Source organism: Tinamus guttatus, unplaced genomic scaffold, assembly GCF_059628265.1.
Source record: "Tinamus guttatus ecotype Peru unplaced genomic scaffold, ASM5962826v1 Tinamus_guttatus_pri_ptg000260l, whole genome shotgun sequence".
NCBI classification, from domain to species: Eukaryota; Metazoa; Chordata; class Aves; order Tinamiformes; family Tinamidae; genus Tinamus; species Tinamus guttatus.
Genome location: NW_028288794.1, coordinates 3,911,002 through 3,925,924, shown reverse-complemented (window position 1 = coordinate 3,925,924; position 14,923 = coordinate 3,911,002). Strand labels below are relative to the sequence as shown.

Genomic DNA, 14,923 nt, shown 5'->3' with positions numbered 1-14,923 from the left:
AACTCTTAATAATCACTTTTGGTTAACGATACATAGAGTAGGGCAGAATCTGGTATTCACTTCAGCACTATGTGTATTGCAGCTTTATGGCAAACACCTAATAGTCACAATTTTTAATTATCATTAAGATTAGTGTTTAAGACTGGGCCTATCCCCTGAAAGAAAATTATTGAGCAAAAGGTACTATTTCACACTTTTAGAGTAAATAACAATTGAAAGTTTAGCTACAAGGAGGTTAAAAAAAGTAAATGTACAGCTGTTATTAAATCGTTTTGCTAACAATATATGGAATGACACATTTTTCAGATCATTGGACACTGGTAACTTCTTTTAGACCAAAATTTAGCATTATGATCTATCATTTAGGGAATTTACCCATCATGTCTTTAGATCACTGTGGAAATCTGTACAGAATTAATTCTAAAAATAAACAATGATGATAGGAATGTGGTTGACTCACAACAGATGCACCAACACAAGAGGACAAGAGATAACACTGTTATAAGCTTTCTCTCTTTTTTTTTTTTTTAAACAGTGCATCAGGCAGTCCTCGGATATATTAAAATAAAGCTAGAGAAAGACTTAGACTGCACTTCAGTAAAAATATACCACACAGAAATTAAGGAATTTTATGTGCTGCTGTGTTATGGAGCTGAATATTTTGCATTTCATTTCTTACTTTACGTACCACACCGACAGCTCTTGCTAGCAAGTAGTAAGGAGAGACTTGTGGTGATCCAGATCTTGCAGTTTGACAGCTACTAAAGAGGGCCCTGCAGCACTTTTGTTACCCCCGAATACATTTGTAAAAAAAAAAAAAAAAAAGCTCAGAAGTATGATAATTAATATGTTGAATCACTATGAATATCATATAGAGGTGGAGACCACATTCTTACCCGTAGCAGAGCAAAAATATGGTAGTTATTTGCTTTTTCCCCTTTCTCTACAAAATCACAAAGAAAAAGTTGAAGAAAATCCAGATTTTCACTAAGCTGCTACTTTTGAAAGCCACATATTTTGCCTGAGGTAGTTATAAGCACTTGTATCTATCACAGGCCTAGCTCCTTATGACAGCCAGAGTGGGGTTCTCAGGTTTAATAGTACCTCTTCCATCATCTGTTGCAGATGCTCCACAAGATCCAGATTTTGCTTGTAATCCTCCACAACTTTGCCGAAGTCACTCAGCTGTTTTTGTAACTCACTGACTGACCCGAGGAGGACTTTGCCTTTAGCATCAGCTGGGTTTGCCACAGAATCAATGACTTTGTTCTCTAAATGAACCATCTTCTTCTTAAGAATCTGTTTGAAATATATAGCAGTGTTAAATACTGTAATAAAAATATTTGTCTCTAGAAACAAAACATAACCTATACCTGTTAAAGGTGGAATTGGGTTAAATATTGAGCTTACAAATAAATATCCGCATAAGACGTAAGACTATATTATTTAAGGTTGAACAAACCTTTCACTGAATCTGCAAAGAAAAAAAAAAAAACTACTAAGGCTACTAAGTCAAAATTCAGGTCCATTTAAGCACCACAGACATTTATGGCCTGCAGTATTAACATATGGCTTAAGATTTGATACAGTTAGTATCACTCACAAGTTTCCTAGAGAGGCTGTGAAGTCTCCATGGACTTCCTTCCTTGGAAATATTCAAAACCTGACTGGGTAACCAAGTCCAAGACAGAAAAAAGGAGATCAAAAGGATTGACAGGAAGACTCACAATATACTTTGCATCTCGTCTCATCTACTTAGTATAGGCCAGAACGTTTTAACCAATGAAGTTTTCATCAAGATTACGATTTCTAATATTACCTGTATTTTCTCAGCACACGTATCAACTTGCTGAATCTGTATTTTAAGTACTTTCAAGTTTCGAGCTCTTTCAGTTTTTTTAGTATAGTTAAACTTCAGATTGTTGAATTTCTTTTTAAGATCCTTAAATGATTCTCTGAGCTGAAACAGAGTGAGCATATTTTTCAGTAAAAAGGAAAGCACACATTAACATAGCTTTTCTCAAGAGCAATTTAAAAGGCAACAATCTAAACACTCTAATCTGAGAATTTGATATAGAAATTAGTAACACTGTAAAGCATATCATAAAGCATCCTTAATGCCTCATAATTTCTTAACAGCACTGGAAACTCATAACCTTGCAGAATGAACATTAAATAATACTGGTTATAAATAACCAAAAATATATGGTAGTACAATTTGTTTCTGCAAGATTACAGTTGACTATAGACAACAACATAGACTATAGACCATAACATGTCTACAGCAAGATGACAGCAGTCACATAAGAATCTTTATTTGCTCTGACTGCTGCGCTTTGTTTCCAGAAGAGCTGGTACAAAAAAGAGGGACAAAATATGATTAGATCCTTGTTCTGTGTAAAAACTCCCTTTAGGTTCCTTTTAGGCTTTTAACTGCAGGCAGAACACAATCTTTAGACACTGTATGCATTCCAACAATGAAAAGTGATAGCCATAAAAATCGCTACCCATGCCTACCTTCCAGAAAACCAGTCTAACTAGCTTTGGGCACGTAGAGTTGATTTTTTTGGAAGCGCCTTTCTTCGACATTTAGTTTACATCACTTTTTTGGGGCAGGGTTAGGAGATTCAAATAGGAATTTATCACTATATTGGGAACTACTACTCAAGGGTCATTTAAAGCGGAGAAGAAAGTTGATATTTACCAGAATTTATTTTAAGGCTACATGAGGTCCCTTCTGACCTCAATTATATTCCATGATTCTATAATCATTATAAAAGCTACGGATTGACCTGCAACAATGTTAATGAACAGGAAATAAGCTGGAAGAAAATATTATTAATTAACAATGGAATAATACTGGAAGTCCTTATTATGAAAGTTACACTTGACCTTAATTTTATACACTGTTGTAGTCCAAACATCTTAATAAGATTATTTTCAACAAGCAAAGATGAATTCATTTCTTTTCAGGATCAGAATATATGAGTATTTGTACTTAAAATAAAGATTTGGGGAGTGTGGTGGTATAGTAGAGAAGCTCTGCCTAACAAATACTCAGAGAAAATGTCATCTAACTACAGCTACAGAAATTGTGTGCTACACAAGAGTACCATTACCAGTCAGTACTGTCTGGTGATGCAAACAAACAATACAGAAAATGATTCTTATAATGTTATAATTTAAGGTGACTCATTAGCTCCAATTTTGGAGAATTTATGCATTTTAAGATTCTTAGGTGGACGTACACTAGCTGAAACAAACAATGTTAAATTTAGTTACAATAGATTTGATAGAGATTTTTTCTGTGTTTACATACCATGAAAATTAATTATAATGCATAGTCGTTATATTTTTACTTTTATGTACTTACTCAACCATCTCAGTCTTTACGCTAGTCATGTGCTATAAATAAGCATATCAAACGCACAGCTAAATTACTCTTAAAGTTTTATGAACTTTTACTGAGTATAAAATACTATATTATTTCAAAACTTCTTCATCTGAAAGTCTTTTTCAAATGCAAAGATTTTTTTTAATATATTAAAGCTGTCATTAATGCCTCAGATATGAGAGCAATTTCCTTGAATATTGTACACAAAAAAATGCTTAAAAATGATCTGGTATATTATTAAAGGTACTATTTTGGTTATATTTGAATGCCATGAAAATATCTTCAATTGATTTATAAAATTTGAAACAGAAGACTATAGAAAGTATTGAAAGATTTAAGAATTTCAGATTCTCTGGGATTTTGTGCTTTTTTGAGTGTAGAATAAATTATGCTGATTTAAATTAATCTAAAGGAAGTGATATAAGAGAAATGTCATTCAAAATGCTTTACAGTCCATTTCTCCAGACATGCATAATGGAACTAAGTCTACTTATTTGTTCAGTATTTTTAGGTCATACCAGCAATGTGATATTTAACTAACATATTTGAGGGTTTATTTTATTTTATTTTTAACATCAGAGAGTCATAAAGACATTTTTTCCAAACCTAGGGTGAAATAAATGCTCATTTTTTAACTATTGCTAGTGGAACAGCTAATACGCATTATTATTCTTATTAGTAGTACTATTACTACATACTAATGCTGATCCATTGAGGGATACATTTTTCGCTTTCATTTCATCTAGCAAGATGCTACCCATGATTTCAGTAATGGACAAACAGATGGCATTCACTCAGTGTAATGAAAAAGCAGCTATCAGCGGCTTTGTGATCTTCAATTAGTTTAAGCTTTTTATCCCACCAGGATAATAAAAATCTATCTGACAGCATTCTGTAGAATGATATTTTGTGCTCAGAACATAGAATTCTTATTTGTTGGCTTATTTGAGGAAAACAAGAGATGAGTGAGTTTATTTTCGTGTATTCTGTATGTTTATTTATGCATGTACATTTGCTAAGGATCATTTATAAGGCCAGAGGCTCTCCGAAGAGCAGTATGCGAAATCAGATCGCCTTGTTTCAGATGTGATGGCTCGTATGTCAAAGGTCTGCAGCTGCTGTCACTCTTCTCTCTCAGCCTCAGTGGAAAACCACACTCAACTCAGGCTTGATTCAGTTGATCCCCACCGAGCACAAATATACAGAACTCCTGTTAACATCAGCAATTGTACTAAGGAAAATAAAAGACTCTTAATATTTAGACAAATCATAACACAGCTCAGCTTTTCACCATTTCCTGAAAAATGGAATGAGAAATGCTAAAGAAACTATACATTCTGATACTGGAGAGACCTCAGCCCAGCAGCCTGGTGGAAGCGTGTGACTTGTCCATTGTGTCAGAGTCATTAATCAGGCAGCTGTTCCCAGCTATAGCTGGCCTGGCAGGGGTGGAGACCCATGGGCAGGAGGAGGGGGCTGGATGCCAATTGCTAAGACTTATCACACAAGCAGCAGATAATAAACGAGAAAAAAAAAAAAAAAAAAAAAAGCAAGTTATAAAGCTGCTTTTGAAATGCTTGTATTAACACTAAAGTTTCAGTTCCTGTGTGAAGCTTCTTGGAGGCATTTCAGTGATGTTAACCACCTCTCCCTTTTTATTCCCACAAAAAAAACTTCTAGTAACTCTAGTAATTAAAATAGTCCATAAAAGTAGGGTGACTAAAAATAGCTGTTCAGAGGGACAAACATTAAAGTCAGCCAGAAAGCAGGAAAAAAAAAGAAAAGGGGTTGCTCAGTTTATTAGTGGTCATGACTTAAGATCACATCACAATTTGTGATGATGAGAAATGTGAGAAATGTCAATTGAATCATCAATTTCTACTGACCTGCGAACTGCAATAGGTCAGTACCCTCTACGATTGAAAACCACATTTTCAGGCTTAAATATAGGATATGATCGGGGAGAGCTGAGAGCTCAGGGTCTGTTACGCTTCTGTTGCAGGTTACATGCAGGCATGCAGAAATGTGAAGTTTTACTGGCCTGACTCAGCTCTATCACAAAGCTATAAACTGTGCTACAAATGACTGCAGGGCAGTGTTGAGCTGCAGCTCTTCAGAGGCTGTTATCCAATCTAGTTAGTGAGGCAGGAAGCCCAAACTGGCAATCTCAAATGTCATATGAACTTTCCTTATACTTTACGAAGATTTAGAAGGCAAGAGTAAGTCCTTTTTGGCCTTTGTAAATTCTCTTTAAATTTGATAAGATTCACAAAAAGACATGTTTTACTCTTTGGTCCTCCAAGATTGTTTCAAAACTCATACTAGATACCACTTTGCTATAAACACGAGTATTTGCTTCCTTACTGTTTAAAGAAACACTAATGTATTAGCAACATAGATAGCTAGCTTGTGATCAGAGCATGGTATTTTCAGGCACCACTGAGTCATATTCCCCACAATCCTGACTCATATGCTTTATTTATATTTTTAAAACCACCATATTATACATAGTGGAATTTAAGCAGCTGCTCCAGAATTTCAAGCATCTTCCCCCAGCTTTAAAATTTGGTTTGTGTATTGGTTAACCTCAGCTAAACTACCTGGTTGGTTGTTCAGCATCTGACAGATACTAAGAGCTGCTCCTTTCTGCTCACATGTTAATTGAAATAATTAGCTTAGACTGGACAGATGGTTAAAGAATTGTTATTTTAAGATAGATCTGCTTGATATTCACAATGCTGTCAGAGTAATTGAAATTGTTAAAATTAACACGTTAAAATTAAACGATAAAATTAATTTTAAAAGATTGAAGTTGATTTATTCATAACTTCAGAATTCTTGAACTAGTTGATCATCTAGTTTCTTGACCCCTTAAAATTAATCATAAATACTACAGGAAAAAAATGGTAGTGCACATGCAGGTTAATGCATACAGATTAATATTTGTTATCTGCAATACTAACTTATAGTAAAAAAGAGTATCTAACTAAAGAAAAAGATATCACAGGGCAATTCAGTATTATTTCAGTTAGATTACTCAATAACTAGCTCTATAATTGACAGGTATTAAACCTAGTCAGACAAGATGACATTCCCAGATTAAAATACAATAAAAACCCACAATTGATATCAAAATCTAAAGTAAGCTTCGCAATTATTTTGCAGTGGATTGCCATTAACTATGACAACCTAATATACTTGTTATACTTTACAAATCAGATATACAGAGCATGTGACAAGCAGCAAGTGTCACTGACACCCATTTCATTTACATTTGGGGCTATGGTAAACAGTAATACTACACATTATACCACACTATAGCTCTTTAGAGCACACATGCCTTTTAGCATGTTGAGATTTCTCTAACTGACCTCATTTATCTCCTCGTGAGCAGCACAGTGTTGGAAATTGTGTGATAGTTCTTCCTCATATTTTTCTGCTTTGGAGCTCCAGCTAATGCTGTCAAACTCAAGTCTAGCAAGTTCCCGCTTCAGATTATTTACAGAAAGATTTAAGTGATTCTAAACAAGAAAGAGACAGGAAAAGGATAAGAAACACAAGTAGTTTACTGATTTAATCAGTTTAAAATCTTTTTGAGGCAGAACATGTATAACTAGTTTTAATGGGCTAGATTAAAGATTTATACCTCTTCTGTGTAATTCATAGACAGACTGGAAAATAATTTTGAGTCAAAGTCACCATGGTGATACTCTGAACCAAGAAGTAGTAGTAGTTCTAAACCCTTGCCACTTGGAGGGGAGCTCCTCCCTGCTGCCCAACACATTTTGGAGGCGGGAATACCAGTAGTTTTCTGACTATGCCTTTTCCATCTTAGTTTCCCACTCTGAGGAGCAGACTGGTTATGTGGATAACATGAACAGCTCATAAAGGAGTATCTTTGTTTCTGCCTAGTAAACGAATACAGAGCAATGACAATCCTGTCCCCTATAAATAATTCCTTTCTAAAATGATGACCAATACTCTAAGTAAATCAGCCTGAAATCCACTACTAAGGTAACATTATTGTATTTTCTTTCTAGATTTCTTTTTGTTTGTTATCCTTTGCTTACAGAAAAAATTATTTGAAAAGCTGCTTTTCTGAAGTAGCAGAAGCCTAATATATAGATATGGCTATCAAAGAATCAGCACCAGTAAGGACCTGCACAAAAAATATTAGAGCTGGAAGTCAGTCTTTTTTTTTTTTTTAATTATTTTCCTAATAATAAGTGCTAATATTTCAAGACTCATTACCTCCCTGCTTCAAATCTATTTCAATGGCTTTAAGGTAAGATTGTTACATATCATATAAAAATTGAAATGAGATTTCAGAAAAAACACATATTTTCTCTTGGCAAAAATAATTAATAATATAACAGTAACTGCGGAAGAATAGATTTCCATAGTCCTAGATGTCTCTTAATTTGATTGATGTGTATCTGCAAACAAAAGTCTAAAAATGATTGTATTAATTCTTTTTTCTTTCTTTTAAAATTATTCTAAAAGCTATGCATTTCGGTTTTTTAATGTACTAATACCTTATATATTCATATATCTATAAATATCTCTCTCTCTCTCTCTCTCAAAGCTGGTCAGATAGTGCCTGTCATTTTTTGTCATATTCAGCCCTGACTTCACAGATGGTTGTAATCCTACTCACAGGTTGCTGCACTGCAGACACAATACATGCTCCCTGTGTAAGAGCCAGTCTATACAGATGTCTGATCCATGCATGTTTCTCCTGAGCATTCACAAGGTGGGCTTTCGCACAGTGCACATCTTCAGGGCTCTCATTTATTTCAGGAATATCCAGTTCTCCTGATTTTGACAAGCATTCCAGCTGGAAAGTATTAAAATGAAAATCAGCGTGTGAAAGGAAACTTACCATTCCTTTCTTAACCATAATGTGTTAACCTAAACCGTGTGGAGATGCATGTAAATATTAAAAGAAATGGTTGTAGAATCTGAACTCTACAAATTTCATGTCATTTCAAATCCGGAATTTTAGTCTTGAACACTAGATGGATCAGTGCTGCTAATTTGGGGAGAAAGAGAGAGATGACAAATACCAAAACCAGAAAGAGATTAGCTGCATTAACAAGAAGGTACATTTTAAAAGATTATACTCACTTCTTTTTTAACATGATGGAATTGGACTGTCTTGTTGAAGACATTATCATATTCCCTCATTGTGTCCTTTATCATTTGATGGAGATGAATCAGCTCACTTATTCTCTTAGAATTCTCTTTGCCAGAAAATCCTTCTTGGCTCAGCAGTTCTAATAATTTTACCATGTACTCAAGCTCAGCATTCAGTTGCTAGAAAAGGAGCAACATAATTTACTCTTATTTGCAAGATTTCCCTTACAATTAATGAAAAAATAGCATAACCATGGTGAATTGTCTTGGAGAAAAATAAATGTCACACTCCTTATATTACTCTCCAGATTCTTTTTTTTTTTTTTTTGTACTCTCTAGACATGAATCTGACCCAGGAACAGTCTTGAACCAAAACTTAAGAGCCACACACTGACTCTTAGAGGAAAGAGAGAACAGAAGCACATGAATGAACAGCTCACTAAAAATCAGAAATAGCATTCAGAAGAGGTAGGAAGCTCAATATGACCTATCCCAGTCTCAGAGCAGGCCTGCAACTCTTAACCATGTGTGCTGGTGCTCTTCCTTTTATGAGTACCCTTTTTCCCCTTCCTGTGCTTGCGTATCACCTTAAGTGGCAGCTGACATCACACAAGATGTTCTACGGACACCAAAGGCAAATTCTCTCTCCCTTCCCTTATAATGTACACTAATCTTCTTTTCAGGAAAGTAATGTAAGAACATGCAAAATATAAATACAAAAAATGTGAATTACTGTAATCCCAGACACTCTATGTAAGGTAAATGTGATTGTGAATCTTTGCAGCACCAAAAAAAGCATTTGCTCCTCTGTGGACTTCGCTCAGTTTCTCACCTGAAACTGTGGTTTCTTTTGGTTAAGTGTTTTTTGTAGCTCCAAAATAATATGAAGGTCACTTCCAAGATCCACTATCGCTGCAAGTCTGAATGCATCTTGAAGAATCTCTAACCCCAAGGTAGTCTAAAAGATAGAGAAACATTTCAGTTTTTCTATCCGTAGAAAATAAAATTAAATCCAAATCTAAACTCTTAACAAAAACCCACCCCAAACCATTCTCATGCTGACAGTAAATTTCATTCAGTGAGACTACTACTATGAAAATGAGAGATTCTTAAGATGATACTATCTTTCATTTTGCCCCCTCCCCGCCCCCCTTTTTTTAAAACTACAAACCTCCGCCTCAAATCCTCTGACTTTACCATGGGAAAACAGAGATCCTTATAACAGAACACAAAAATGATTCAGACACCAAGACACGAGGACTCAATCATACAGTGTCTTCCAAGGATTGTGATTGAGTGACAAATACAAATTGCACTACATGCACACTGTGGTCAAAGACCTCTGGTTCTCCTGCTAGAGTAGCTAATACTGCTTTTAAGGAACCCTACGCACCATCTCTATGCCAAGAAGGTTTAAATCCTCTTTCCTTATGACATGGTTGGACACTCTGGGAGTTGCAATAACAAAAAACCCTTTGGTTTAGTAACTACTGAGCCACAGCAAAATGCCATTAAAAATAAACAAACCAAACATAAACACACAGAAGTAGCAGTGCTGCTATGGTATACATGTATATGAACATTTCAAATCATTATTTGTATGCATTTCAATAAAGCCAAAAATAAATCAAGAAAAATTTGAAATTCAAGTATTTCTTGATGACTATCATAATGGTAAAATAGACTATGGAGAAGTGTTTTACAGATAATCTCATTTTCTTATATGATATCTATAACATTTGGTGAGAGTCATATACAAGTAATAATCCAGAAGTGTTTGCTATATTTATTTTCTTTGTAAGTATTTTACTTACCTTTTTGAGTTGTTCTTTAAATATCCAGCACTGTTGCTTGATGGGTTTTACTTGATTAACTTTGTAATTCCAGATTGCCCAAAGATCAGTCAGCTCTTTCTTTTCTTTACTGAGATCAATAATGATGTCTTCTGTTACTCGTACAGATTTTTCTACTTCTACTATTAAGCTCTTATTTACCTGGTAAACAATTAATGAAACATGATTCTTTCACAAATTTGCATAAAAATATAAGTACAGTGTCCGTAATACTAAAAGTAAAGTTTTGGGAAACTTAATAGAAACTATCAACCTGCTCTAGTTTATTCGAAAACTCCTGGGAGCTTGCATGCTTTTAAATATATTGTGCCTTTTTTTTTTTTTTTTTTAAAAAGGCATTGTTTTTGTCTTAAACAAACATAGGGGAATCAAATTTGTATACTGAAAGTATGATTAATGTTCATGTTTAAAACACAAAAAAATAGGCGTATTACCATCTGATGGCTGTTTGATACCTCATTTAAAAAAACAGAGAAAGAAAACAAGCAATTTTTGAATGGACAGAACTACATATACTTTGGGGAATTATCAATAGAAAGCAAAGAGAGAGAAGACAAGACTGCTCCTTTGAAAAACAAGGCAGCACTGAAGGAGGGATACCGTGGTCAGCATTTGAATGTTGTTTTTTTTTGTTTTATTTTCCTCTTTGCCAGAACTCAGCTCACAAACACCTTAGAAAATCTGCTAATGCTCTTTAAGCTTTTCCTATTTTACAATGTTTTCCACTAAGGAAAGGGATGTGTAAATTACTAGTGTCTCTGTCTTCCCAGATCCTTGAAAGTCGTATCTAACTATATCATGAGCAGCAGTAAATATGCTGGCAACATACCTCTAGCTATAGATAAATTAATCTTTTAGAAGACACATCTCTACTTCGAGGGAATTAAGTGTAACTACATATTCAGATGCACTCAGCTCAGCTTAAGTCTTATTAGCCTCTCTGTGCCTGGCTGTATCCAGCTGCGACAGCGAACACTTCGGCTCAGACTAACCGCCAGAGTATCCCCATCCTGCTTGAGTTTGTTTTCCAGCTCATCTTGCATGCTACTGCTGGTTACCATCCCATGCACTCATCACCACCCTTTCATCTGCTTCATCTGCCTAATCTGGCCTAGAAAACAAAAATAATAGCCAAATAATCAAACCTTCTACACTAATTGATATTATGAATCAGGGGGATGTGCACATGTATCTCGAATTATCATGTGCGAATTATTATGTACAGAAACCAAGGAAGATTATCTCTCAGGAAGCAGATCTCGTGCACATTTTTCTACATTCCACAGATACAGACTGCTTCTTAGTGGAGGTAAAATAAACAAAACAAACAAATGCTGCAAATTGCTTGTTCACTTTATGATCTTTTCAAGCTAAAATTTTCTTTTATCCTACCTTTACAAACATTTTGACATTTCCATATCAAATTCTGTACAGTCCTATTTTGTGAAAGTTTGGTTACTACATTTTTCATTCTGGTTAAAAATGAACACATCAATATTTTTATTTGTTGAATTAGTTTGATCTTTAACTGTGATTCTATACAAACATGCCAATCATTTAATTCTTCTCCTATCTCCTCTTCTTATGTGTACACTGAAACACAGCAGAACCACTTTGTCCTAGGCAGATTATCTAATGAAAACTATCTTCACCCATACACTTAATCTGCCATGATTTGTTTAAGCATGGATTTAGAGGATTTTTTTTTGAATTCTAACAATCATTTTTTTTAAAGATGGTAATGCCATGAACCAATCTCACCATATTTACTAAATTAAGAAAACTGTGACCCATATCTTGAGTGGAAAATATTTTCTTTATAGCCTTTTGCCACTGATTATTAGCTGACTCAATTGCAGTTTTATTTTCAGTCTCAGTGTTTGCTTGCAGAACTTCTGATTTATACAGCTCCTTCAGATTTCGAATATGGTCATTCACCTGTGGAAAGACATCAAATACACTCAAAACAAATCAAAATTTGAGTTGTTGTAATCAGTAAGTATATAGGCACGGTAATGTTGAGCACTAGCCATTTTCCACCGCTTAAAAAATGTCTATCCAAAATTCATATTTAAATTAGCTAATAAAAATGTGTTACATATCCTGTAAACCTGCAGATGGCAGGCAGATAGCTGGCGGCACTTGTTTGATTTCTGTCATATATCATTACATTAATATTATATATCACTATATCAATGAAATTACTTTATCTGTTTAATATGCAGGAACTAAAATTAGCAATACTCAGAAGTAGATAAGATCCAGTCTTTTGGCAATTTATACTCACACTACTAATTAAAACTGATGGCTCATGTTATTTAAAAGATTCAATTCCATCTTCAGTGTCTTTCTAAATATACAAAAAGCACCAACAGTTTTATCTTAAATATCCTAAAATATGTAGTATATCAAAATTAATCACACAGATTATCTCAGCAAGGGCTGGTGTATACTTCTTTTAAACTTCTGTCAAATCTGCATTTCAATTGAAGATTGTATGTAGATAAATATCAACATACTACATTCACAGAATCATAGAATGCTTAAGGTTGGAAGGGACCTCTAGAGGTCATCTAGTCCAACCCCCCTGCACACGCAGGGTCACCTAGAGCACGTGGCACAGGACTGCGTCCAAGCGGGTTTGGAAGATCTCCAGAGAAGGAGACTCCACAACCTCTCTGGCCCCCTGTTCCAGCGCTCTGTCACCCTCACTGTTACGAATTTTTTCCTTAAGTTCCTGGGGAGCTTTTGGTGTTTCAGTTTGTGGCCATTACCTCTAGTTCTGTCGGTGGCCACCACTGAAGAGAGGCCAGCACCATCCTCCTCACTGCCTCCCTTGAGGTACTTATAGACACTGATCAGGTCCCCTCTCAGCCTTCTCTTCTCCAGGCTGAATAGGCCCAGCTCCCTCAGCCTCTCCTCGTAGGGCAGATGTTCCAGGCCCCTGATCATCCTTGTAGCCCTGCGCTGGACTCTCTCTAGTAGATCCACATCCCTCTTGTACTGGGAGGCCCAGAACTGGACACAGTATTCCAGATGTGGCCTCACCATACCACATTAACATGTTAAACCTGTTAACATGTTCACATGTTCACATTAACATGTTCACATTGACATTATAAGAAATGTTTAAATCAATGAAGTAAAACCAGCAAATTTACTAAATCAGAGTACATACATGTGAATATTTATATTACGTATATAATGGAAGAGGGAGGGATACAGAAAGAGAGAGAGAGTAATAATTCAATCATAATACTTTCTACAATAGAGATTAACAGAGTCAAGACCACCTGCTCTGAGGAAAGAGATCTCCTTTAAAACAGATTACAAAGACTTGCAGTGATGCAGCAGCTGTAGCTTATATAGTTTATCTTATTAGATAAACGTACACGTAAAAGTACTTGTAAGATTTCACAGCAAAGCCAGACAATAAAGCATACCTCCGTAGCTGACTTTAAAAACAGCACATAAGTTTCAAGAACTTCTAGCTTTGAATTAATATTTCTTTTAATTTTTTTCAGTTCTTCATTCAAAAAGTCAGCTTTGCTAGAAAGAACTGCCACTTGCACAGGTTCAAATTCTTCCAAATCTTTTATGACTCTTTCAGCTGCTTCCAGTTCACGTGAAGTTTCCTTTGAGGAAACAAGCAAAGGACAAACTGTATAATAACTGAAAAGAACTTGTGAAAATTGATTGCTCATGATTAATTTTCATTAGTAGTATGTATATATATTTATAATTCAATTGCTTAGTTGAAGAGTGGTTCACACTACCGTATGCAGGAATTGACCATTTATTCTTGTAACATTCTGACACCAGAAACAATCAGTGAAGTTAAAATAGTAATTTTGAATGAAAAAAAAAAAAGGGGGGGGAGTGTCAGCATTCAGACTAAGCAAGCCACATCACATTGTAAAGAATCAACCACAGATATGTTTCATGTGTGCACACTGGTAGCCAAAAGTGATAAATAAATGATAATTGTATGCACAGGCCCATTCGTGATTGCTTCCTAACTATAATAGACTGCCATATACCAGCCCAAACCAATGCTCCTGCACGCAGCAAATCTGCCAAGTCAGATGTGAAGTGGATCATGTTTGTTACTGCATCAAATGCCAATATCCAGGTGACTGTGCAAATGTACTGAGAATTGCTACCACTTTCCATGGTCCAGGATTCTGGTTTTCAAAGCTGCTTTCTTAAATCATAGGTTCATACGAGTACAGCTCTTTTTAGTTGCAGCTACTTTTCCTGTTAAATAGCATCATCCTTAGCACATAAAAGCCATATATACTCTCTCCTTTCTTAAATGCTAATTTCAATTTTTATACTGAAAGAAACTTTTAGAAACTATTTGTTCTGAAGCGCACATAAGTAAAGAATGACATCCAACCTAGCCTAAAGTATATGGTCTTGAATTAAACATGAAAAAGTTGACAAAGTCAAGAAATCATTTCAGACGGCAGGGTATTTGCTTAGGTGTTTCTTTTAAAAGACACTTGAAGTTTGACAGCAACATCTTGAGGTAGTAACA

At 35.1% G+C, this 14,923-nt stretch overlaps 1 protein-coding gene across 1 annotated transcript in view; it reads right to left on the bottom strand.

Annotated features, from left to right (window-relative positions):
* Positions 1-14,923, bottom strand: part of CCDC141 (coiled-coil domain containing 141) — a 56,765-nt gene that overhangs the window by 16,866 nt on the left and 24,976 nt on the right. The window contains 9 exon segments of the mRNA XM_088526951.1: positions 1,105-1,299; positions 1,820-1,960; positions 6,766-6,915; positions 8,052-8,231; positions 8,522-8,710; positions 9,363-9,488; positions 10,345-10,524; positions 12,145-12,321; positions 13,827-14,018. Of these exon segments, the coding sequence (XP_088383077.1) occupies positions 1,105-1,299; positions 1,820-1,960; positions 6,766-6,915; positions 8,052-8,231; positions 8,522-8,710; positions 9,363-9,488; positions 10,345-10,524; positions 12,145-12,321; positions 13,827-14,018 (1,530 nt within the window).